The sequence below is a fragment of the Rhincodon typus genome, chromosome 20, assembly GCF_021869965.1.
Source record: "Rhincodon typus isolate 14 chromosome 20, sRhiTyp1.1, whole genome shotgun sequence".
Taxonomy (NCBI): domain Eukaryota; kingdom Metazoa; phylum Chordata; class Chondrichthyes; order Orectolobiformes; family Rhincodontidae; genus Rhincodon; species Rhincodon typus.
In genome coordinates, this window is record NC_063351.1 from 29,380,020 (window position 1) to 29,407,748 (window position 27,729).

At 38.1% G+C, this 27,729-nt stretch overlaps 1 protein-coding gene across 3 annotated transcripts in view; it reads left to right on the forward strand.

Annotated features, from left to right (window-relative positions):
• LOC109910693 (fibroblast growth factor receptor 2) overlaps positions 1–27,729 on the forward strand; it is a 178,754-nt gene that overhangs the window by 21,003 nt on the left and 130,022 nt on the right. Inside the window, exons 1-2 of one of the 3 annotated variants that reach the window (XM_048608820.1) lie at positions 13,598–13,635; positions 22,559–22,600. The exons of 1 other annotated variant lie outside the window; for it this stretch is intronic. In XM_048608820.1, coding sequence (XP_048464777.1) covers positions 13,613–13,635; positions 22,559–22,600 — 65 coding nt within the window. In that variant the 5' untranslated portion in view covers positions 13,598–13,612. Of the gene's footprint in view, positions 1–13,597; positions 13,636–22,558; positions 22,601–27,729 lie in introns of those variants that run through there. One more of the 3 variants, XM_048608824.1, reaches the window with a different exon arrangement.

Sequence of the window (27,729 nt, forward strand, 5' to 3'; positions counted from 1 at the left end):
GTGAAGGGGTGTTCTCAGATGGAACAGGTTGGGCTTGAATCTGTTGGAGTTTAGCAGAATGAGAGTCAATCTTATTGAAATGTACAAGATTCTGAGGAAACTTGAGTGGATGCTGAAAGGATACTTCCCCTGGTGTCAGAGACTAGGAACAGGGGACATAGTTTAAAAATAAGGGATCTCCAATTGAAGAGGAGAATTTTTATTTTGAATATAACAAGTCTGTAGAATTGTTTTCCCAAACAGCAGGAGGCATTGAAAGCAGAGGTCAATAGAGTCTGAAACCAAATTAGAGTATAAAAGCAAGGAAATGATGCTACACCTGTACAAATCATTTCCAGATCACATTTGGGGTATTGTGTTCAGTTCTGGACACCTTATTTAAGGAAGGATGTTAAAGCCCTGGAGAGAGTGCAAAGGAAATTTATTAGAATGATACCAGGAATGAGGCATTTTAGGTACAAGGTAAGATTGAAAAATTTAGGCTTGCTCTCCTCGGAGCACAGAAGATTAAGGGGTGACCTTCCTGAGGTGTTCAAAATTATGAACAACTTTAACAAGGTAAAGAAGGATATTATGTTTCTTCTAGATCGTATGTTAGTAACCAGGGATCACAATTTCAACACGGTCAGCAAGAGAGCTAGGAATGAGATGAGAAACTTCTTTACTCAGAGTTGTTAGGATTTGAAATGCACTGCCTGGGAGAGTGGTGGAGGCAGATTCCAAAGGAGGTTTCAAAAGAGAGCTGGATATATGTTTGAAAGTGATGAATTTAGAGGGCTACAAAGTTAGGACTGGAGAATGGGACTAGCTGCTTCGCTCTTTTGGGAGCCGGTGCAGGAATGATCATCCAAATAGCCTCTGACTGTACTATAAAATTCCATGATACTATGATTCTAATCTAGTCTTAATTAACAGGGAAGTTAAAGGGTAGATAGGGTAGGCAGGAAAGTCGAGTGAAGCCACAATTAGATACATCCACAATCTTATCAAATGCTGCAACAGGCTCAAGGGGCTAAGTAGCCTATTCCTGCTCCTGTTTGATCGTATATACAAAGCTGCATTTATGTATAATCTAAGACAAGTAAATTGGCTAGATAAACCCATTAATTGTATACTTGAATGTCAGTTTTAGTTCAGCAGATCTCTGAAAACCATTGTTTCTACAAACTGTGGATAACATACTGCAAATACAATCCTATTAAACCAACTATTTTTGCCACTAATACATACGGTGGATATATGAAAGGTCAAATTATTTCCAGCAACAGACTTGGTCTAATAAAATATTGAATTGAAACCCTGTGTGCCACAGTACAAAAGTAGCTGGAAGCGATTAATGCAGTAAATCTCAGGACTTAGAATAGGTTTGACTCTGCTTCATGGAACTGCATTTTCTATCTGCTGTTCGTTTTGAATGAATTATTTGCAGCTACAAAAAAAATCAATTTTGCCTGAGAAGTAGCTGTTCATACTGCACTACAATTCACTATTTGTTTTCACGTTGAGTTATTCGTGGTTGAAATGTTGACAGTATTGTGGAGATGTACAAGAGGGTGAAGGGTTAGTGAAACAGATGCAATGGCCTGGATGGTTGACAGCTGGTGCCACGCAGGTTTTTGTTGCAACGCTGTCATTGTAGCAACCAACAAAAAACACAGCCAAGGTAATGGAGGAAAGAAAGGCTTTCTGCGGGAATGAGTAGGCAGCAGTTGCTGTGATTCGAGCTGTGATTTTGTTACTGTGGACTGCAATTCAGTGTGTTACAAGCTTAAATGTTTATCACAAGTTGATGCCTTGACTTCAGAACATTTGCAAATTCCATGAAAGAGCTCTTGTTCAAAGTCAGCAGTTGCTCTGTGAACATCAATTTAGTGGTAAAGGTACGCATGTAAAAGTAGTACAGGATATTGGTCATTATGGTGTTTTGCACCAAATTTTAATCCAAAAGTTGTTTAATTATTTGGTTGATTTAAGATATCCTAATTTGTCAGGCACTCTAGTGAAATTAAGGTGTTTAGGTGGTTGGTTGGAAGCTGTTTTGAGGCTGGTATATCACTGTCTTAACTCTAGGGATGTGTTGCATATTTACTGAATGCACTTGCACAATGCACAAATATTGAGATGTTGATTTTAACTGAGCAACATCATGAAAAAAAGCTCATATGTTCTAAAGAGATTTTCCCCATTTTTAAATTATATAAGTAAGGTACTTTAAAATGCTAATTGGCAGATGCTAATTGAAATCAGATTGTCAGAAAACCATTAGAATAATTTGGTAACATGTCCATTATTTGCATAATGAATAATCTGAACAGATTTTGTAACATCCTTAATTTCAGTCCTGTGTAATAAATAGATAATGTTATCAAAAAAGAAATATTTGACATTCATTTTTATTTGTAACAGATCATTTCATGAATCTACTTTTCTAATTTTTGAAATATGTAAGATTGATTTAATGTAATTGTGAAATTTTCACATCATAACCCAATTGAGAAAACTAATAACCTCTGAATTTTTCATTAAATTTGTGGCATTTGGAAACATTTTAGATTCTCGAGGTCACAGGTGGAAGAAAGTCAGGCAAGCTTCATTAATAGATGTATGATCTTCCCCAGCCAGTTTTCATGCCAGCATTGTAAGATGTATGAAATATCTTACAAAAATGTTTGTTTCATTTGTGTGTTTCACATGTTTTTTGAATTAATTACAATTATATTTCAGAATTCAAAATTTTCTATTCTATTTCAGCCTCTGTCTCAATGGTAAAATAAAATGAAATTAAATATTTCAATATTTGAACTTTAGATATGTGACTAGACTTTGGCCTTGATCAGATGCCAAAAATTTTTAAATATTCTTGCTATCTTCCTGTTAAGTATGGGCTTCTGCTGCAAAGATGTGCAGTATTGTACCATTGCAGTGTCTCAACATTTGAAGAAGAAATGCTTAGCAGACAGACTTTGGCTTATATAACTTTGGGAACTGTGGTCCAATTCAATGATAGTGTGGTGATTTAACTTGGAATGCTGTGCTGTAGACCACAAAGCTTGTGGTTGTCTTGATGGTTGGAAACAAGAAAGAAAAGTATTACCAGCAGGCCGTGTAAATAGGAGTTTTTTTTCTGGGAAGGCCTAGACTGCAGAGTTTTACTTAAATTATAGTTTTGATGCCTTAGCTGGTTATAAGATGGTAAAATCGCTTACTGCAAAGTTTGATGGCTGCATTTTTAACTGAAAACGAGTATATGTTTCATATGTTTGGTATCTGTAGGATGAACAGCTGAAAAACATTTGCTTCAAAGATATTGTGTGACTTAATTAAAAGTCTTGACAGTGGGGTGATTCTGCCCTTTCGGAACCTCTTGAAAAGACGGTGCTTTGAAGCTTGAGAATTTAAAAATACATTTGTTTTTTCTCTCAATTAATTTTTGTTTTTATTGATTTTAATACTTACTTTTGCTTAAGGAATCATTTTTATCAAATATAAACAATGAAACATGAAAATGCTTGAAATGTTTGTCCTACTGATCAGAAGTTGAAAGCAAAGGAAAAGTTAGTCTTTCAGACATGATTCTTTCTATTGAAATAGTTGTATTCCTACACTGATACTAAATTTCCAGCAGTATCTAGTTTCACATCAGATATTTGTCACTCCTGACTTTTTTTTTTCTCAGCAAATCATCCTGGTCTAAATATAAGCACTGCATATTCAAACCTGCTAGATTTTAATATTGATTAGTGATGTGAATGCAGTTATGGTCTGGGAATTTTTAGAGAAAATTTGTTAAAGGCTTTTTGTTTTTTAAAAAAAAAGGTCATCTGACTGGACATGTATGAGGGAAGCTGACAACCTCAAACCACCTGACTATATGAATTACTTAGAGACCATGCCTCGATATGTAACAACTTTCATTATGAAGATGAGAATTGTTCGGCAATTCATTGTGAATGTAAATTAGGTATTGACCAGTTTCTTACAAAAAAACAGCCTCTGGGGTGCCAGTGCCTTGTATGCAACATGACTGAGTGCACAGCTCACCCAGTAACAAAATGCCTTATGACAAACAGCAACTTATTTTGAACATGGGAAAAAAACACCTCTCCAGGCAGTTTGTGAATAAGGATTTCAGAGCAGAAGAGAGTCCTTTCAAAATGACAAGGTCTATTATAAAGTATCTGGGCAGTTAAAAGTGCCATACCTGCCGATCCAGAGCTAGGAACGTTCTCATACTCTGTTCAAAGTCCATTGACCTGCAGAGTCTGCCTGAAAAAAACCCCACCAAATATTCAACTACCGAAGGCATCACAGCTGCTATATTTGACTTCAAATGTTAACCTCTTTTTTTGCTTTAGAAATAGAAGGCTCGAACAATAGGCCCCAAAAATAGACACAGAGACATACTGATACTTTCTACTTATTTTTTTAACCTTGTCTATACTTGTTTTAATCTTGATAGCTCTAATTTCTTGTTAATAACTTTACCTCTTTATTCCTAATGAACTGCAGTAATAAAATATGATATACTAGCTTTTTAAACTGTTTCAATCAGAGGTTGACTGCTGATCTGCTTTAACTGCGGTCATTCAAATTTGAAAGGAGACAAGCAATCTGACCACACTGCAAATGCACCTGATGGTTGTGATAGTTACGTTAAGTATTTGTGAATTGCTTGGATTTTTTTTAATGAAGTAAACATCACATCTGATTTTAACCTTTAAATCAAATTGTCTTTTACTTTATCATACTATAACTATTAGTGAAAAAGTGACGACTTGTACATTTATGATGTTTACCATTTCAAGTTGACTCATTGTGCTTATGCTCTTAAAATTGGATAACTGTACAAATAATGCGCACAGTTTGGAACAGTCCCTGTGGATTGGAGGGTAGCTAATATAATTTTTTTTAAAAAGGAGGTAGATAGAAGACAGTGAATTATAGACTGGTTAGCTTGACATCAGTAGTGAAGAAAATGCTAGAGACTATTATAAAAGATTTAATGACAGTCCACTTAGGAAACAGTGACAGGATTGGATAGTCAGCATAGATTTACAAAAGGGCAATCATGCTTGATAAATCTATTGAAATTTTTCAAGAATGTTACTAGTAGGGTTGATAATGGAAAACCAGTGGATGTGGCTTACTTGGACTTTCAGAAGGCTTTTGATAAAGTTCCATATAAACGTTTGCTTGTAAAATTAAAGCGCATGAGATTGAAGGTGGTGTACTGACATGGATATAAAATTGGTTAAAAGACAGGAAACAAAGAATATGAATAAATGGGCTTCCTTCCTGAGTGGCAGCCAGTTACAGCAGGGGTATTGCAGGAATCAGTGCTAGGACCCCAGCTATTCACAATGTATATTAATGATTTAGATGAGGAAACTAAATGCAATATCTTCAAGTTTGCAGAAAACATAAAGCTAGAAGGGAGCGTGAACCATGCAGAGAAGCTTTGTGACCATGTTGTCAATGCCAGTTTCTCATACAATCTGCATATTCCTTGGTGGTATCTTATTGGAAATTTATTGATTTCTGTCTTAAACTCACTTGATAGTTGACCTTCCACAGCTGTCTGTGGTAGAGAATTCCAAAGATTCAGCATCCTCTGAGAGAAATTCTGCTCATCTCAGTCTTAAGTGGCCTGCCCTTATGCTGAGATTATGTCGCTTGGTTCTGGAATCACCAGCCAGGGGAAACATCCTACCTATATCCACATTGTCATGCCCAGTAAGAATTTGTAAGTGTTTCAATAAGATCATCCCTCATTCTTTGAAACTCTGGGGAATACAGATCCACATTCGTTCACCTGTCATTATAAAGCCATCCTGTAATCCCAGGTGACTCCAGAAAATAATCTATGCTTCTCTTCTTCCTATCAAAGTGCATAACCTCACACCACATGTCTCCCATCTGCCACTTCTTTGCCCACTTTCCTAGCATGTCCAGGTCCTTCTGCAGTCTCCCTGCATCCTCAATACTGCCTGCTCCTCCACCTATCTTTGTGTCATCTGCAAACTCAGCAACAATGCCTCAGTTCCTTCATCCAGATTGTGAATATATAACACAAACAATTGTGGTCCTAACATGGACCACTGTGGAGCTCCACTAAGTCCCTGGCTACCATCCTGAAAAAGACTCCTTTATCCCTACTCTTTGCCTTCTGTCAGTGAGACGATTTTCTATACGTGCTAGTACCTTGCCCCTAACACCATGGGCTCTTATCTTATTTAGCAGCCTCTTGTGCGCATCTTTTCAAAGGCCTTCTGGAAATCCAAATAGATTATGTCCACTGCTTCTCCTTTGTCTGACTTCCTTGTTACCTCTTCAAAGAATTGTAGCAGATTTGTCAGGCATGACCTCCCCTTGACAAAACCATGTTGACCCATCCCTGTTTTACCATGCACTTCCTAGTTCTCTGCAATCTCATCCTTAATAATAGACTCTAGAATCTTAGTAAAGATTGAGGTCAGGCTAATTGGCCTAGAGTTTCCAGTCTTCTGCCTTCCTTCCTCCTTTAACAGGGATCTTATTAGCCATTTTCCTGTCCTCTGGGACCTTCCCTGACTCCACTGATTCACCATCCATGCCTCTACAATCTCCTCAGCTGTCTCCTTCAAAACTCTGGGGTGTAGTCTATCTGGTCCAGGTGATTTATCCACCTTCAGACATTTCAGTTTCTCCAGCACCTTCTCCTTCATGATGGCTATTGTATTTACCTCTGTCCCCTCAATCTCTTGAAGTTCTGGTACACTGTCGGTGTCTTCCACTGTGTGAAAACTGATGCAAAGTATTGATTCAGTTCCTTTGCCACTTCTTTGTTCCCCATTACTACTTCTTCAGCCTCATTTTCCAGCAGTCCAAAGTCCACTTTTACCTCTCTCTTACCTTTTAGGTATCTAAAGAAACTTTTGCAATCTTCTTTTATATTACTAGCTAGCTTACTGTCATATTTCATCTTCTTGCCCCTTATTGCTTTATTTAGTTATCCTTTAGCTGTTTTTTTAAATGTTTTCCAATGCTCTGGCTTCCCACTAACCTTCACCACATTGTATGCTTTTTCTTCTGCTTTTATGCTGTCCCTGACGCCCCTTGTCAGCCATAGTTGCCTTCTCCTCCCCTTATATATTTCATTTTCCTTGAGATGAATTTCTCCTGTGCCTCCCGAATGTGCCTTAATTTTACTTATTAATGCCTTAAGTGATACCTTATCAAAGGTCTTCTGAAAATCCACATTTACTGCACCCACAGATTCTCCTTTGTTTATGCTACAGGTAATATCCTGAAAAACTCCAAGTTTGTCAAACGTGATTTTCCTTTCATAAATCCCATGTTTGCTCTGCCACATTTTTGCCATTCTTTTCTAAATGTTCTGTTATCACATTCTTAAATAGGAACCTTTCTAGAATCACAAAATACAACCATCAATGCACCAACTATCTCTCTATTGCCACTTAATTCAATTTCCAGGATGAAGCTCATCTGATCCAGAAGATTTATCAGCCCTCAATCCAGCTATTACTACCTCTTTACTAATAGTAACTTACTCCCTTAGCATTATTGGGAGGTTTTCTGTTTTTTTTTCATGAAAACAGATGTGAAGTTAATGGTTTAGTCTCTCTGCCATTTACCTGTTCTCCACTATAAATTCTTCTGTCCCCACCTGTAATTGCCCAACATTTATCCTTGTTAATCTTTCTTCTTTCACATTTTGATGGAAGCTTTTACAGTCTGACTTTATTTTCCTCACTAGCTTGCATTCATATTCTCTCTTCCCTTTTGTTATGAGTTTCTTGGCTCAGCTGTGCTGGCCTAGAAATTGCTGCCAATCCTCGGACTTGTCACTATTTCTGGTATTCTTCTAACCTTCTTCCTTTGATCTAAGGCAGTCTTTAACTTCTTTTCTTAACAATGGTTGATGTTTTAGAGAAATGTATATCTGTTGTAGACCTTGTAGTGTTTGCCTAAATACTAGGCATTGCCTCTTTACAGTCAAATATTTGGGCTACCCTTTACAAACTACCCTAGCCTATTTGTCCATCATATCTTTACACTTCTGTTTACTCAAATTTAAGATCCAAGTTTCAGATTTAACACTCCAGTTTCAGGATTAACAGTGTCTCATTCGAATTTTATGTAACATTCTACTATATTATGGTCACTATTTCCCAAAGCCTCCTTTACACAAGGATACAATACCAAATCCAAAATATCCTGATCCCTGGTTTGCTCCTCCACACCCTCTGTGGCATTAATGCTGACTTGGTTAATTTAGTCTGTACGCCAATTAAAGTCATTATTATTATTGTATTATCCGTGTTACTTGCTTTACTAATATCCTGATTAATAGTACTTCCAATGTTAGTACTATAGTTTGGTGTTCCATAAACAATTCCCACTAATGTTTGCTTCTACTTCCTGTTTCTTGTCTCCACCCAACCTGATTGGAGACAGTAGTTTTACTCAAATTTGTCTGTAAATGATATATATCAAAAGCCAATAGACAAAACCTGATGCACAAATATGGTGTGGTTCAAGAAAGAGCTGATTAGCTTTTGGCGAAGATGCATGTTTAGATTCTGGACCTTCTTAAAGGATTATTAACATAAGGTGAAAAGGCATATAGACTATTTTTGAAAGAATATTTTGATTGATTTAGAATTTAGTGGATTTTCCCATTGTTTGTCATCGTTGTTGACAAGTGAGCAGAGTTTTCAGAGCAGGTTCTTGCGTGTGGATTGGCCTGAAGCCATCTCAGAGTGATGAAATTTCTTTTTCTTCAGCTATACACAGAGAACCAGGCATGGAAAAGCCTCCTGGACAAGCTATTCAATTTTAATAATATTGACTTGACATAGCATTGTGGAAACATGCGCTCTACTAAGTGGCGTGTTCATTTATTCTTCCTGTTCTCAATTTGGTATTGAACTTTTAGACATTCATCAATTTATATTTTAAGTTATGTCCAATATTTACCTGTTGAATGTGCAGTTAAAAAGTAACGGCCAAATGTTTTCAACCAGTCGGCAACTTTCAGGGACTAAATTGAGTGCATTTGCTTTTAAAAGCTTAAATCAGTTTTGGATCCAAATTTACATGACTAATGTATAAACATAAGTTCTGAATATTGTCCAAAACAAATATGTAGTTCAGCAGTACTCAAGAAGACTTGACAGTTGCTAGTTGCACAAGTTTTTCAGCACCTGCATACCTGTTCTCCAGATCTCTCCATCTATCGGGGCGGCACGGTGGCTCAGTGGTTAGCACTGCTGTCTCACAGCACCAGGGACCCAGGTTCAATTCCACCCTCGGGCGACTGCCTGTGTGGAGCTTGCACATTCTCCCCGTGTCTGCGTGGGTTTCCTCCGGGTGCTCCGGTTTCCTCCCACAGTCCAAAGATGTGCAGGTTAGGTGGATTGGCCATGCTAAATTGCCCATAGTGTTCAGGGGTGTGTAGATTAGGTGTTATAGCCGGGTGGGTCTGGGTGGGATGCTTTGAGGTTCGGTGTGGGCTGGTTGGGCCAAAGGGCCTGTTTCCACACTGTAGGGATTCTATGATTCTATCTCTTCAGCCCTACCACCCCTGCAGCTCCCAGACTCATTTTGTCAGTTGAGATTGGACCGTTTTCATGGACTCACTGTTTTGAGAATTTTAAATGACTTCTGAGTAACAAAATGAAAGCTTCAGTATTCCCTTCCAGTATAATATCCAGTATAATATCTGGTAAATGTTAAAATTGGACTGTATTTAATTTCTTTTTACACGTTTTAATGTAAAAAAATCCCAAAACAAATGATAAAATTAAGCAAAAGACAGAGATACCCATTTTTATTGCCATACAAAAAAAGTAATAATAATTTGCAAGTCCACTTTGCACCTCATCTGGTTTTCTTTTCTGATTGAGCAATGCTGAAAAACTATCAAATTTCTGTTTTTTGACTTTGGAGAGAATGTAGAGCAAAATCAAAGGAATCATTTGAAATTATGACTACATTTAAAATTTCGTTGCATTTCACATTAACTAAAAACTGAGTAATTCTCAAATTTACTCCCCTTGTCATAGTGGCCAGTGAGTTTCCATCAGGTTGTATAATGAGGCAATTGTTCCTCAGACCTATTAAGGAGATACAAGCCTTGTTGCATACTCTGGAGAAAATATTTTGGAGAAATTTGGAGACTCTGGGACTATACTCATTGGAGTTTAGAAGGATGAGGCGGGGTCTAATTGAAACTTTCAGAATACTGAATTGCCTGGACAAAGTGGATGTTGGGAAGATGCTTCCATTGATAGGAGAGTCTAGGACCCAAGGGCACAGCCTTAGAGTAAAGGGAAGACCTCTTAGAATGGAGATAAGGAGAAACTTCTTTAGCCAGAGAGTGGTGAATCTATGGAATTCACTGCCACAGAAGGCTGTGGAGGCCAGGTCATTGAGTACATTTAAGACAGAGATATGTTCTTGAATTTCAAGGGGATCAAGGGTTACGGGGAGAAAGCAGGAGAATGGGGTTGAGGAACTTATCAGACGTGATTGAATGGCGGAGCAGACCTGATGGACCGAATGGCCTGATTTCTGCTCCTATGTCTTATGGTCTTAAAGTATGTGAGAAATAATTTCACATTTGTGCTTTTCTAACACAAAAATACATTTAAATATTTCCTGATCTGCCCAACTTATATTATTTAGCTCTAAGAGTAAGCACAAACATTCTTTATCTCTGTTAAAATATTTAAATATTTTAACAAGTTGACTTTGTTTTTCACAAGCAAGATTGACAATTACAATGGCATTTCCTGAAAAACAATGTTGTAAATTCATATTGCTGTGATGTTATTCAGTTTCTGTTTTGTAATAGTTTCTGAATTCACTTTGCAGTAAAAATTGTAAACAAAACAAGGCATTAGTGATCAAAAAATGTCTTATTTTAGTGCTATAATAAAATATTATGGGACAGTGCACCTTTTATTGATGAGGCAGCTTTAGATATGAAGTAAATAATTGGTATGTGTTGACAATAATTCCGGTGCTTTGCTCAATATTATTTTGTTTTATTCTGGTACCTAAAACAGCGTATTCTCTGAAGTAAGCAGAATATCATATCTCTCCAACCATCAAATCTTCTGGCCATTTTTTAACTCTTTAAGATCCTCCTCCTTGACCAAACTTTTGGTCACCCATCTTGGTTGTAGCATAATATTTATCTTATTGTGCTTGTTTGAAGAATCTTGTGATTTTTTAATTGCTAAAGATATTATTTAAATTCAGTGTGTTATTGTCCGTTGCCTAAATTTAAGTTTTTTAAAAAAACATAGAAACATAGAAGATAGGAGCAGCAGAAAGCCATTCGGCCCTTCAAGCCTGCTCTGCCTTTCATCACGACCATGGCAGATAGTCCAACTCAATCGCCTAATCCTGCTTTCTCCCCATAACCTTTGATCCCATTCACCCCAAGTGCTATATCTAGCCGCCTCTTGAATATTTTCAATGTTTTGGCATCTACTACTTCCAATCCTCAGACTGTGACTCCTGGTTCTGGACACACCCACCATTGGGAACGTCCTCCCTACATCTACCCTGTCTAGCCCTGTTAGAATTTTATAAGTCTCTATGAGATCTCCCCTCATTTGTCTGAACTCCAGCGAAAACAATCTTAACATAGTCAGTCTGTCCTCGTACGTCAGTCCTGCCATCCCCAGAATCAGCGTGGTAAACCTTCGTTGCACTCCCTCGAGAGGAAGAGCATCCTTCCTCAGAAAAGGAGACCAAAACTGCACACAAGATTCTCGGTATGGTCTCATCAAGGTCCTGTATAACTGCAACAACACATCCCTGCCCCTGTACTCGAAACCTTCTGCAGTGAAGGCCAACATACCATTTGCCTTCTTTACCGCCTGCAGCACCTGCATGCTTACTTTCAACGTGTTACAACAGTCTCTGGCAGGATACTATAACTGTGTACCGTACTGTAATTTGTTTGGAGAAGTAACTTTGCTTATTATTTTACACATATTAATTTTTCTGTCCCATTTAGCATCTCTCTAAGATGAATGATACTATATATCTATGAACCTTTCCTCACATGCATCATGTCAATCCTCACGGAGGTGCAACTTTCTAGACTTCTTTTTCACCTGAGCAGATAAAATGCCCTGTTCACGATCTGATCCTCTGATATACTGTCAGCTGCATTGCCTTCCTGAGCTATTCAGAGTTTTCAGGATTCAGTTTGATCTCAGTTTTACATTGCTTCCAGAAAGAACCTCTGGAATTTTATTTTAATTTTTACTGGCAAACAGAAAATTAACCTTTATTTGTTGGACATGTGGCTCACTCCTAAACATACCAGGCGTTTGATAATTGTGTCCTGCTACAGCAGTCCTTTGTGTTTGCGTCTGTACGCAGATTGCCTTCTGTGTTCAGCTCTCCTTTGCCTTCCTGTTGGTACAGCATCTAGGTCATATGAATTTGTAGTCTGCATTATCCACGAAAATTGATTGGTTGCCTTGCAATTGGTGCCAAATCTTAAAAATCTTTTGCAAACATTCTTAGAAAACATTACAGATTCCAGACATTGCAAATAAATTACATTTTTTTCCGACCACACTGGTTCCTGGTCAAAGGTCAACACACCTACTTAACAAACGTATCTCAACTTGTACATCAAATAGAATCTATCAATGCTGTAAAATACATACAAAATCAAAGTTGATAAAAGAAATAATTTTAAATGTTTATAGGAAAAAGTGCAGAGCAGCATATGTTTACCATTTTAGGGTGTCCTTGCAAAAACTTTGGTGAAAACAATTGACCATGCTAGATGGATTTTTCATAGAATCCCTAGAGAGCAGGAAGAGGCCATGCACCCATCAAGTTTGTACTGACCCTCCAAGGAGCATCCTACCCAGACCCAGCCCCAGCACCCCATTCTATGTTAAGAGATAACAAGGTGTAGAGCTGGATGAACACTGCAGGCCAAGCAGCATCAGAGGAGCAGGAAGGCTGATGTTTCGGGCCTAGACCCTTCTTCAGAAATGATTTCTGAATTATACAGATGAAGTTAAATGAATTTAATTTAAATTTATATAATTTAAATGGTTTAAATTATACAGTATGGTTTGTTATGCATTTGCTGTATAACTCTTTGCAGTGAGGCTTAGCTTTCCCTCCCAGTACAGTGCGCATTCTTATGTTGTAGAATACAAATAAAAATGCCATTTTATAAATCAACAACAGTAACTTGCCTTTCACGTAACAAATTCCGAAGCACTTCATAGGAGAATGACTAGACAAGATTTGACTATGAGCCACAAAGGAGACATTAGTACTGTGGTAGGTTTTAAGGAACATTATGAAGAAGAAAAGAAAGGTTACGGAGGGATTTCTAGAGACTGGAACCTTGGCAGTTGAAGGTATGGCTGCCACAGGTGGAATGAAGAAATTGGCAACACAGAAGAAGCAAGAGCTGGAACGCTTGGATAAGTGGGACGAATCAAAATTAATGTTTTTTTGATTATTTACAAATGCACATAAAGGGACAGCTTTTTTAAATAAAGTATTCTTTTTTGCAGATTGTTAACCTTCATTAAGTTGAAGGAGAAAAGTAGACAGGATGATTTCAACTGATTCTGGAAGGTAAAGGAGGCTGAAAACAATATGAGGATGATGGACAGCACTTACACTTGGCACATTCCCAGCAGTTTTTTTTAATGCAGCTATTTCTTCAGAATTTCATCCTTACTTCAAAAGGTATCTACCACCTTAGCCATGCATGGGCTTTTTAAGGAGGCCTTGTAAAGCTAGAGCCCAAATCTACCTCTAAAAACCAGTCAGTACAAACTGGGCTGGGCTGAGCTGAGATCATGTATGCCCAAAGTTAGCTGTTCTCACACCTAGTCCTTTGTTTGAACCAAAATAGAGAAGGCAGATAGGGGAACTATCTCAAAGTCATAGTTGCAATTGAAATTTGGACTCCTGTACATGAGAAACATGAGATTTTTACAAAAATATAAACAGCCTCTGATAGAGAACTGTTAATTTCACTTTCCATTGGCAACATGTCACTTTTGTCCTGATTTTGCTCAGATGCAACTCTCATATTACAGTCCTCTTGAGGTCCAAGACCAAAAGCTTGCTTTTTGTTAGAAAGGAGCACAAGAAATAACTGCCTGTGCTGAAAGAATGAAGAAAAGAGAGGCATACGGCAACATTGATTCACCATTCTTCATCTTTGTGTTCTGGCATTTATTCATTTCTGAGCTTCTGTATGTTGAAAGATATTCAAGCATTGTACTTTTTGGATCGCTTGTTAATTTTTCACAAAGTCACTGATAATATTCTGGCTGGAATGAATGAATGAAATCCATGTAAAAATTATTTTCACTACTCATATGGTAGTTTAGCAATTAGAAGTCATGCTATACTGAATAGAAATGTGATATTTTGATCATTTAGTACTTTCCTAAAGCAAAAAAATTAGGATGCAGTAAAATATTTATTGACCTTTTTGTGTTTCAATTTTGGAAACTGTCAGTGTATCGTTGTAGTTACACAAGAACCTTTAGAATCTTGAAGCAGGATGAAAATGAGAGTGGCTTAGGTCATTATAAAGGACAATACTTTAGCATAGCCCTTGGACGATCTTTTCTGATCAGTTTGAACGTTATACAAACATTATATGCAATGTTTACTAAGTGTCAGAAACCCCTATCTTATGATTTTGCCTTTTACAGTCCACTTGACATCCCTTCTTAAATACTTGTTGTATTCAGTTATTGGATACCAAGTTGCCCTGATCTAACTTGATGTGAGATGGTGGTTGATAAGAAATCTTAAAACTTTTGGGAATGGAATTAATCATTATATATGTTTGATGTACTCCAAATCTGGTGTGCGTAGTGTGATCATTTAGTTTATTTTTTGAGAACTCTTTTACTTTTCACCAATATATTTTAGTCTATACGCTGGGACATCACACTTGCATTGCTATTTGTTAACCTGAAGCACACATTTGCAGAAAGTTCAGGGCAGGTTTAAAGTAAGTAACTGAAGATTGGATCGGGGTATGTGAGCATGGGTAAGTGTGTGTGGGAAGGCAAACAAATCACAAGGAGGACGAGGAGAAGTACTTATGCTCTGTTTGGCCTTAAAAATACTTATTTCTGCAGTAATGGTCATAATCAGTTTTAGCCAGACAGAGTGTCAGACGGTGACTCAGTGTTGCTAAGTAGGTGCTGTTTGCTGACTTCATGCAGTTGGGGAAGGGATAGTTTGTGAACATTAGGATTTTGCTCACAGTAGCTTGAAACTGCCATTATGCCAGGTCTTAAATGCTGGAGTGCAGCTGTGTGAAGTCCAGCAGGATGCCATTTTAGGGAAAGAGATTATGTAACTGAAGGATGAACAGTAGTTGACTAAGGTGTTCAACAACGTTCCACATGATAGACTGGTTAACAAGATTAGATCACATGGAATCTGGGGAGCTAGGCAAATGGATACAAAATTGACTTGAAGGTAGGAGATGGAGCATGGTAGTGGAGGCTTGTTTTTTTGGATTAGAGGCCTGTGACCAGTGGTATGCTGCAAGGATCAGGGCTGTTTTTGTCATTTATGTAAATGATTTGGATGTGGGAGGCATGGTGAGTAAATTTGCAGATGACATCAAAAATTGTTGGTATAGTGGACAGTGAAGAAGGTTATCTCGGAGTATAACGCACATTGATCAGATGGGCCAATGGGCTGAGAAGTGGCAGATGGAGTATAATTTAGATAAATGTGAAGCATTGCATTTTAATGAGGAAAACTAGGGCAGTATTTACACAGTAAATGGTAGTACCCTGGGGATTATTGCCAAACAAAGACACCTAAAGATGTAGGTGCATAGTTCCTTGAAAGTGGTCGGCAGGATAGTGAAGAAGACATTTGGTATGTGCCTTCATTAGTCAGTGCATTGAGTATAAGAGTTGGGATGTCATGTTGCGACTGTACAGGACTTTGTGAGGCCCCTTTTAGAATACTGCATGCAATTCTGATCTCCCTGCCATTGGAAAGTTGTTGTTAAGCTTGATAGGGTTCAGAAAATATTTACAAGGATGTGCAGGAATTGGAGGGTTTGAGCTATCGGGAGAGGTTGCATAGGCTGAGGCTATTTTCCCTGGAGTGTCAGAAGCTGAGGGGTGACCTTATAGAGGTTTATAAAATCATGAGGGCATGGATAGTGAATTACAGTGTCTGTTTCGGAGGGTGGGGGAGCCCAAAACTAGAGGGCATAAGTTTAAGGTGAGAGGGGAAAGATTTAAAAGGGACCTAAGGGGCAACTTTTTCATGCAGAGGGTCATGTGTGTATGGAACGAGCTGCCTGAGGAGGTGGTGGAGGCATGTACAATTACATTTAAAAGGCATCTGGATGGGTATATGAATAGGAAGGGCTTCGAGGCATATGGGCCAAATGCTGGCAAATGGGACTAGATCAGTTTAGAATATCTGGTCAGAGTGGACGAGTTGGGCCAGAGGGTCTGTTAGTGTGTTGTAAGGGTCTGTGGTGAGCTGGGGGCTTATTGCAAACCTGGAAATCATTTGATAGCTGAGAATGGGGTTAAAGGAAGCCCACAAACATTATTTGCTTCGTGCAACTGAAAAATGTTGGGATTGTGAAAGAGGTAGAATTGTATACATGAGTAGGTGCTGAAATGCAGCCTTTACTAATAAAATGGAATGTAATCTCAGGTGAGAGATTGAACTACCAGGATGCAAACATTTATTGAGGTAATTTGTGACAAAGCAGCATCAGATGGATCTTTAAGGCTAGATCTTTGAAAGTGAAGAATTGGAATTGAGACTTGTAAAGGAAATAAAATTTGATGAGATTTGCTGTTGCAATGTGTCATAGACATCTGCAGGAGGATTGCTGACAAATGTGTGGATTTGTGTTGATCACATCTGCTATCTGTTGTGCCCTGTTGTTATTTGATCACAGTTTCTAAGTTAATATTTACCCGTGTTAATTCTGGATGTGAGAGAAAGTTGTGCGTGCACATGTGTATATTGTTTACTTGTCAGTTTTATTTGTGCTATTTGATAACCATGGTTGTCTGTCATCAATCATATTCGCAAGAGGCTGCTATTGTACTTTTGACAAAAAAAGTCAAAGTTGATTACACACATAAGGTGAAAAAAAATAAAATTACACAGGAACAATTTGAAATTGTTGATTTACAACTATCCGAAATCAAGATTCGACTCTTTTACTCGCAACAATAATGTTACGCATATATAAACACAGAAAAGGGTCTCCACTTCATTTGGGAAACGTACACCTGTAGTTGAAGCCCATTATTTCACAAACTGTCACAAATGTGTAACTATTCAATTAAACAGCCAAGCTGATCAAATTGACTGATGGACTGCTGTTTAGGACGAGTAATTCATACTAAGTTTTGTCATGAACAAGAAAATAACTACTTATTGTAAAGATAACAAGGTGCGGAGCTGGATGAACACAGTAGGCCAGGCAGCATCAGAGGAGCAGGAAAGCTGACGTTTCGGGTTGGACTCTTCTTAAGAAATGGGGGAGGGGAAGGGGTCTCTGAAATAAATAGAGGGGGTGGCGGTGATAGAGGATAGATAGTGGAGAAGATAGGTGGAGAGAAGATGGACAGGTCAAGGAGGCGGGGATGAAGCTAGTAAAGGTGAGTGTAGGTAGGAAGTGTGGGTGAGGGTTGGTCAGTGAGGTGGGAGGAGCGGATAGGTGGGAGAGAAGATGGACAGGTCAAGGAGGCGGGAATGAGAGGGGGGTTACTGGTCTTGGGATGAGGTTGGGGGTGGGGAGATTTTGAAGCTAGTAAAGTCCACATTGCGACCATTGGGTTGGGGGGTTATTATTGTAGACTTTTTCTTTAACAGCTGCAAAAAAAAACTGATTCACTATTATGTTACTTAAGCTATACCCTTTTTGATAGCCCCCAAAGCACACGCACTCATTTATAGAACCATTGAAACGATACAGCACAGAAGGCGGCCATTTGAACCATCGTGTCCATGTCGCCTCATTAACGCCCAGATATCCTTTCTAATGCCATCTTCATGCACATGGCCCATAGCCCTGCACCTTACAGCACCTAACGTACAGATTTAGGTACTTGTTAAAAGTTTAGGGTCTGTGCCTCCACCACTAACTTGGACAGCGGATTACAGCCACCCACTGCCCTCTGTATAAAAAAAGTTTGTCCTCGTGTCCCCTTTAATCCTTCTGTCACTTATAGAATAAGAAAAAAAAAATAGTTTGACACAAGTATTGTGAGTGGAAAAATATAGACAGGGAAAATACAGTAGTGGAGAGTTATTTCTCACCATTCTTTTGATTTTTAGCAAGGATTACACAATGCTTTGTGTAGAGTGATGGTCAATCTTCGATTCACTTGCTGATAAGGTTCTTGCCTGAGAATTCTTTCTTTAGGGCCTCTAATTTATTTTGTCTTTTTACTTACTGGGAGAACAGATAAGTTTCTTTTTTACAAGCTGCTAGATTTCTCTGACTGCATGCACTTACAGGTCTGTACAAACTGTAGCTGGACAAATCTGAAGGCTTTTAGTAGGCAACTTTTTCATTCACTCGAAGACTCCTGATACCATTCTGTCTTAAAATATAGCCACTTCGCTGTTCCAGAAAGTAAGATAGTCGTGTGTAGTTAAAGTATGCACCCCACAATTCAACTTAATGTTCGAGACTTTCTGGTATTTATCTATAAAGCAGTATCCAATTGACTTGCCTTCTTTGGACGATTAATTGGAAAATAGACATTGTCCCTTACGTACCTTCACCCTTAGGGATGCAACACCACATTTAAATGTGTTTCGTTACATGGGCTAAAGATCTTATCTACACAATAAAACATAGAGAACTTCATTGATTCATCCTAGCACCTCCTTTTATGGAGGAATTGTACAATTTTTTGAAACCTTTCCTGTCAAATTCTTAAACTATAATATATATTGTTGGAGAAATTTAGCAGGTCTGGTAGCATCTGCAGGAAGAAACCAGAGTTAATGGTTCAAGTCTGTTATCTCTTCATCAGAAATTCTTGAATTATAAGTAATAGCTAGAGTATAAGAATGTGAAAGTCTTACTGCAACTGTACAAGTGCTGGTGAGACCACATCTGGTGTACTGTGAGCAATTTCCCTTCTTAAGGAAATATTATTTCATTACAAATGGTTGAGAAGGGTTCACAAGGATTATCCCGGTATGAACGGATTGTCTTAGGACCAAAGATTCAAAAAGTTGAGACTCTACTGTTTGGAATTTAGAAGAATGAGAGGTGGTCTCATTGAGAAGTATTGGATTCTTAAGGGGCTTGACAGGCTAAAAGCTGAGAGGATGTTTCCCCTCATGAGAGAGTCTAGGACCAGAGGGCAATGCCTCAGAATTAAGAGGTGCCAATTGAAGACTGAGATGAAGAGGAATTTTTTCTCTGAGGGTTCTGAGTCTTTAGAACTCCTTGCCACAGAGAGCTGTGAGAGCAGAGTCCTTGTGTATATTTAAGGCTGAGTTAAATAGATTCTTGACCAAGGGTTATAGGGAAAGGTGCAGGAAAGCGGCAATGAAGAGTATTGGATCAGTCACGATCCTATTTAATGGCAGAATTGACTTGGGGGGCCAAACAGCCTATCCCTGTTCCTATTTCTTACGGTCTTATGGATATGGGGAAAATTGTGAACAGGCTGTTGAGTTTGGTGATCAGCCATGATCATCATGAATGATATGAAGGGTCAAAAGGCCTACTCCTCTTTTCTATATCTATGTCTATTCAAACGTATCTACAAATTTCCTATGTAACCTCGCTGGACCTTTCCATTGTCCTTGCTTTAAGCATGAAAATATGCTAACAGTCCCAGTATTTCTGTATTAGCTAGTTGGACTGCAGGAGGTTCGCTATGTGAATTATCTATCTCTCTTTCCGCCTCAGTCTTAGTGTCTCTGTCATCCATCACAATTTCTGCCTCTTGACGTATTTGCTGTTTCTTATTTTCCTACCAAAGATGATATTGCCTCAGTGTGTTTATGTGACATAACCAATTATTGTTCCTGTGATCCAGAATATCTACCAGATAAGTCACTTTACCAACCCTGTTATTTGCATTGCATGGACCACTGAACCTCGCGTTCAGAGGTTATAAAGACCTCTATGCCCTTATGAAGTCTACACTAACACTTTATCTCCTGTTTGACATATTCTAGTTATAGCACGTTTGGCTGCACAGTCTTTCATCTTTGCCTGAAGTTTTCAAATGCTTCTATGCTATTTGCAATGCTCCTATGAGTCTCTCAGAAACACGGACATGTAATTCATCAGACGATTTATCTCTTTTGTCTCTTAACCTTTCCCTAATCAGTTTTACTAGATCTCTTATCTCATGACCATAGATCAATTCGAATGAATGAAATCCAGTAGATTCACTTGGGGGAATCGCTGGTAGCAAATAGTAAAAAATCTAATCCTTCATCCTGGTCCTGTTGGTATTCTTAACCAAATGCCTTAATTATTGTGTTAAGAGTCTGATGGTAATCTTCTAAATCTCCGTGTTTTCAGGTGATTGGTGGTGGTTTGATCTGTTTTAAACCTGACCTGCCTAAATACCTCTCCAAAAAATGCTAGACATAACCATAGTCTGGTATGTATTTCAATTGGTATTCCATAAGGAGTTAAAAAAAACTGTGTTGACTTTTCTACCACTACCTTTGCTGCAATTGTTCTCAAAGGAGGTTGGATTGTCATATGCATACCTATGAGGATACAAACAGGTTTTTGTTTTTGGTAATGTTTCTACACAGTCTACTAACACTGAACTGAATGTTTCTTCAAAAACTACTGTGAGTATTAAAGGTGCCAGTTTGTTTTTTATATGCTGAGGTTTTCCCACAAGCTGACATGCATGACCTGTTTTACAGATCTGCTATATCCTCTACAAAATACCAGTTTATCAATGCTTGAGCTTTTTCTATTCCTAGGTGTCTTGCCATTGGAATTTCATCCAATATTCACAATATTACCTTACAGCATTTGGGCAATATCACCATCTAATGAACAATCACTCCTTTCTTGTCTGCACATCTATTTGAAAGTCTCCACATTCTCATCAGAGCTATGTTTCCAATATAGGACTCCAGATCTGTTTTAGCCTCTATTTCAGTGTGAGCTGACAGTATTAACTCGATTAACTCCAGATCTGCTTGCTCAGCTTCAGTTAACTAAGAGATAGTAAACACTTTCTCATCCATTAAAAAAAAGTTTGATGACTTTTGATGACATTTCTGAAGAACGGTCCCAACCCGAAACATCAACTTTCCTACTGCTTTGATGCTGCCTGGCCTGCTGTGTTCCTCCAGCTCCACACTGTGTTATCTCTGACTCCAGCATCGGCAGTTCTTACTATCTCTTGATGACTTTAACATCTACTTGCAAGATTACTTTCACCTGTGATAATGAACTTTGTGTAGTCATTATTCTGGTCACCAAAAATGGTAGAAAAATATTTGGAACTTGTCCCTGGAACTTTTCCATCTCTTTCACCTCATTTGGACTTTCCATAAATATAGGTAAAGCAATAACCTTCATTCCAGCCTAATCGTTACTGAAAAGTAAGAGCAACTACTGGGTGTGATATGCTTGCATTTCCAAAAGATATTCAATAAGGTGCTACACGTAAGGCTACTTAATAAGATAAAAGTCCATGGTGTTATGGGTAGCATATTAGTATGGATAGAGGGTTGGCTAACTAAGTGATGACGGAGTTGGGGAAAGGGGAGAAATTTTCAGGATGGCAATGCAATAATGTTGGGGCAATAATAAGTTTCAATATATATTCATGGTTTGGATGACAGAAGTTGGATGTATTATCGCCCAGCTTGTGAGTGACAGAAAAACGGATGGGAAAGAAATTGCTGAGTATGACACACAGTCTACAAAGGGATATAGACGAGTTGTGAGTAGATGAAACTTGGCAAATAGAATTTAATGTGGGAAAATATGAGGGTGTGAGAGGACAATGGGCTGAGGGTGAGTGTGACTGTCAGCAGTTCAGATAGGGACATGAGTAAGTGTCTGGAGGGAAAGGAATGAGTGCAGCAGTAACATAGGTCTTCCTGAGGAATGCTGTGTGGGAGAATGCTGGAAAACGCAGAGTATAGCGTTTGGCACCTCACATTACTGTGCTATTCATCTTTGCTGCTCTCCTGAGGCCGTACATATGCTTAGTGCACTGACTGCAGGTTGAAAGGACTAATCCCCTGCTGTGATGACTTTGCCACCTGTCAGCCACTTTTACTGATGTGTTTGGCTGGCGAGTTTGTTGTCTTCCTCCTTCTGTCCCCGGTAAGGTCACCTCCCTGTTGTTCCTCTGATCGATCAGCTGGACCTTGAGGTAACATTGAGAAGTTTGAGGAACAGCCTTCCTAGGTCTATTTTCCATTCCTATGATAGCTACTGCATTAAAATTTGAAGTGTAGTTGAGTCTTTCGAACCAATGCAAAGATTTGTTTAAACAGAACTCTCTTTTGACAGATCCAGCACATCATCCCATCGTCCTCCATCTACTGTACTTTGGTAAGAAAAAAACATCCATTTAATTACTTTCCAAAGCTAGTAACAATGCTATATTTCTTGCATACACCAAATTGCTCAGGTTCCAAGTTTGTTATCATAGGATCTGAGGAAGGATCACTGGACAATTATTATTCTAATGCGTACTGCATCTTAACAGCACTGCTGTAGAACTTCGCATTTTGGGTACAAGTTTTCTGTTGATTTAAATCATCTTATTTGCACCCAGATTCTGTTTGGTATTCCTGTCACAAGAAACTCAGCATCAGAAATGGTAATTTGATCAAGTTGGCCATAGTATTTTTGCTACTTGGGGAATTCCAAATGACATTAATTTTTTTTTGTTCATTCTCGTGTATCAGGAATTTGGATTAAGTTACCACCCTGATCAGGGCAAATACATCTCGAAATTCTGATCTGACAAGTTTCATATGTGAAAGAAATAAATGCCTTGACAAGCCTTTGCAAGGTGTTTAGTTGTAAAGATGCTTTTGATGATCTGTTGTATGCTTTCATTTGGGAAGTTTTTGCAGATAATCACTCATCACACAAATAAAAGAGGTGCCTGTTAGAATGTGGATGATATCAATGACACCAACTGCAGCCAATGTTTTCATTTCCCCATACTAAAACCGTCACCTCTCTGTTCAAAGTGATTACAATGAAGCTGACGCTGTGTGCAGCTGCAAATGAAGAAGGACACTGGTTTGTTTACATTATAGCAAACCACAGGGCATTAGAACCCCATCACAAGGGAAGGGCAATGATGGTTGTTGCAATTCAAAGATGAGTCCCTTCAACATTTAACCATATTTTTTAAATAGAGTGACAATAATCCCATCTCCCTGCTGAAAGTTGTTTTATTTTGCCAGTATAAATCGTAGTGTTTATGATACAGGTTCTAAAATGATACTGAATGATATTATGTTTACTCCCAAGGCATAAAATCTGATGAAAATATGGTTTGAACATAACGATATAAATGTTTCAGTAATGCTTGCCAGATACACCCTTGAAATGTATTAAAATTATCAGGAAGCTAATAGAAATCAAGCAAATTCGGGGAATTATCTGTAGGAAACTGCCACATTCTCTTGACCAGCAGAACTTCCTGCAAAAAGGAAGATTCCTGGTTGTATCTCTAGGAACTCTTTGGATCAGAATCTCCACTCATGTCTTAACAGACCAGTGACTTCATGGAGTGTAATTGGGAATAGGAGGAATCAGAGGTTTTGCTATTGCTGTTAAAAACCAGTTTGTTACCAACAGCTGGTATTTCAAAAGAAAAAAGACATTCTGACCTTCTAATGGGTTCGAGTAGGCTATACCGGAGAGGTTCCAGGAAATAACACAGATTTGGACACTGTCATGACTGTTATAAAGTGGAGGTTGAACCACCCCCACTTCTGAGAACCAAAACCAAAACACCCAAAGAGGAGCACCTTGCCCTTTATTTGGTTAAAAGGACTGTAAAAGGGGTGTAACCTGTCTTTCAGCAACTTCTAGAGGTTAAATCAAATAAATCCCTGACACTCACTCTCTATAATCAACAAGTAACAATTTATTAGTCTAACTCTAACAGTGAACAAATTAACTAAGCTATTAACAAACCAAACAAATCCCTTCTAACTACTAACTTTTCCCAAATAATGCAAGATTCTAATGGTATGCTGTTCCAATAAATACAAGTCCCAATTATATAATAAAACAATAGAATTTAGTCTCTTGAAATTACAGCCAGGTTACGTCTTCCAGAATGTTGTGTGTTTTTTCTGTCGATTTTTCTCTTAGGAATGCTTTCTCTGTGAATTCTTCTGTCAGAAATCTTAGCTAAGTGTGCCGTGGTACCATTGTGAATTGATGATGCTTTCTCTAAGAGATGAGAGCTGTTATCTCTAGCAGATGGCAGTTAGTGCTGCCAATTTTCCAGCTGCTCTCTTCTTTTATGCCCCTGATGACATATGAATTTCTTACAATCAGATTGGCCCTAGGTTGTCAAAACCTTCAGATTCGAATTTGATAGATACCAAAAAAATCCTAGTTCAAATTGATTGGCTAAATTCAAAAACCTGCTGCCTTGGTAAAAATGCTGCTTGGTCTGCTAACAGTACGGCCTTTCGATACAGATGTTTCAATTCGGGTGCTCTCTGTACTTGCAAACTTTCAAGCTGCTCAAAAGATTATCTTCAAGCATAGAAAAAGCACAACCTTTTAAAGGGACCACACAATGCTTTTCCCATTAGCATTTTACAAACACCAAATTCTAACATCCTGCCTCCCAATCCACAAATACTCTACCCAACTTCACAACATGACTCACTGGGTAGCCCACTGGAAATTGAGTCCCACTATTCATGAAGACGATGCAAATTTGAAAAGATTTAGTCAAACGCTAAAATCCCCAATTTACCTGACTGATTAATTGGGTTAAAAGTAAACACACCACATTTCTGTACTTAAAATAACTTCATTGCAAACATTTTTTTAACCAATGACATTTAAGAAATATGAATTTCTAATTTATAATGCTGTAACTTAAACTTGCAGCCTTTCATCAATTGACTCCATGGTGTCTGGTTTTGTTCTCACTGTTCCAGGAGAAAGCAACATTGCATACAATTCAGTGTGCTTCATTAGACATGATTTTTAAAACTGCAGCCATCTTTTTATGTAGACTCCTTGGTTTAAAGTTATATCTTTTTTTAATCCACATCCAAAAACCAAGAAAATAAAAACATGTATTTACAATATCTAAAGAAACTTGCAGCACTGATGTAACTCCAAATCCTAGTGGTTTAGTGCTGGAGGGTATGTAATCTTGCTGATCAAGATCATGGCATGTGGATTTTCTGGACTGGTATTTAGTCCATGATAATCTAATTGCAATGCTGAATTTTAGAGTAAGGATCACCTCACTGTCCAAAAAAAAATGATGTTTTTGCAGGTGGTGATTTTTTTTTAAAGTAAGTTATTTTTAATGGTTGAAAATAATATGTGATGCAAGGTAGCAATTTATTTGATTAATGTGGAGCCTGAAGGCATATTGAATTTATGAAGGAGAAGTATCATTCTTACAATGCTTTCTTTATACTGAGTTACAGGTGTATTTAGTCTGTATAACTTAGCTATTTTAAAAGTTTCTAATGTTTTCATGGGGAAGTTTGTAATAAGAACATATTTTATGAAGATCCACATACTACCCTATTTCTCAGCACCACTTTCACTTCTAATTTGATAAGTTAGCATCCTTTTCCTAATGCCCCAAAATTGGTGGAGCATCCTGACAAAACACTAACCTTGGAAGTCGCTCCCTACTACTAAGTGCCAGAACACCTTCCAAAACCCACAACCTGTACCAGCTAGAACGACAGGGACAATAGATATTTGGGAACACCACCACCTGAATGTTCCCTTCCAAACCTCACAACATCCTGAATTGGAACTATATTGCTGTCTCTTCACTATTGCTGAGTCAAAGTCATGCAACTCCCTCCTGAACAGTACTGTGGGTGTCCCTACACTTTGAGGACAGTAGCTGTTCAGGGCTGACCTATAGAGGGTTGCTCAAAATTTGCAGCTTTATGCTAAATAAAGAGTAACTGATTCCACCAGTTGCTCAGCCAGTAATTAGAGAGCAAAGACTATGTTAAAATGAATGAACTGGGAGTTCAGAGGACACTTTTCTGTATGCAAAAGATTGTTAGGATGTCTGTTATCCTCCAAAAAAGGTAGTGGATGCAGAATTCACAGTAGCTTTTAAGGTAAATGGATAAGTATTTGAAAAAGAGATAACAGAAAACAGTAAAGGAGAACAACTGATTCTTTAAACTGGGGTAATTTATTTGAAATTATTGGGATTGGAAGTGTGAGGATGCAGTTGGCAGATACACTGCTATTCCACTGTTGTATAACAACTGCAATTAATATGTGGTATACCATTAAGAAACATGCTCATGTTTTTGTCAGCATTTGACAACGTGATTCAAAGGGATAATTAAGCCCATTATACATCTTAATGGGGCCACTGACTGCATGCTGAGGGAAACATGTTAAGTTTGTAACCAAATTGCTCAGGACTAGCTCAGATATGGGCAGTGCCTATGATTGTAAACTATGTAGATACCACAGCTATTATAAAAGTCTGTTGAATCTTTCAGTGCTGTGTTATACATATCTAGTTCTTACGTAATGGGAGCTAACATAAGTATTATCTCATTGGGTACAACTTCCTGCTGAAGGTGAAAATCCCAACACTGTATCTAAGGCAGATCATGTCATGGTGACAACACATGGCTGTGCAGTAGTAGTAAGCAGCAGTAAACTACTTATCAGACACTCCAAGATGTCATTTGCTGATACTTGGAACCTTCATTGAAGATTAGACAGCCTTGGACTTCAAGAGTATTTGGAAGACTAACTGCATAACTTTGAGAGTATAGATCTGCAAATTAAAATCCAGGAAGCAGATTTGCTTTCTTTCTACCTAAAATTTAAGTCCTATCAAGTCAGAAGCCATGTAACTATGTTTTTTTTTTCCAAATATCAGCCTGCTGTTTGCAAATTTAGAAGTAAAGACAGCAGTCTAATGCTGCACAGTTTAAACATGGAACCCTCCTGTTTGAAAGAAATAGCTTTTTAAGCTTTAAAATCTGATCTCATGAATTATGGAGGCCTACTCTTGTGCAGAGGTCAGTTGGTTTTTCCATTTTGTCACTCTGATTCTGGGAGAGAGGGTGGTTCAATGATGTCACCACTCCTTATTTGGTGTGAATACCATCTGGTAGCTGCACCCTGCTACTGTAGGCCTTTAGTTCTTAAAGACACAGTCCCAAAGGCATCAGCACTCATTAAAGGGGCTATGAAATTTATATAGCAATAACACAGAAACAAAAAGGAAAAAGAAAGGGACAGAACAGCAAACCAAGTAAAAGAAAGGAACAAACAAATCCTGCATTTTATGTCAATGAAATAAAACAGATATTCAAGAAATTGAAGGCAAGCATTTAATTATGGATTTTAGTTGCAAACCACAACTTCACTGAGTTACAGCTATTAAAGCAATATATGCAGCGTTTCTTCACTGGTCAAGTGGTACATGATTCTGAACATCTCATAGATAGCAAGAACTGCAG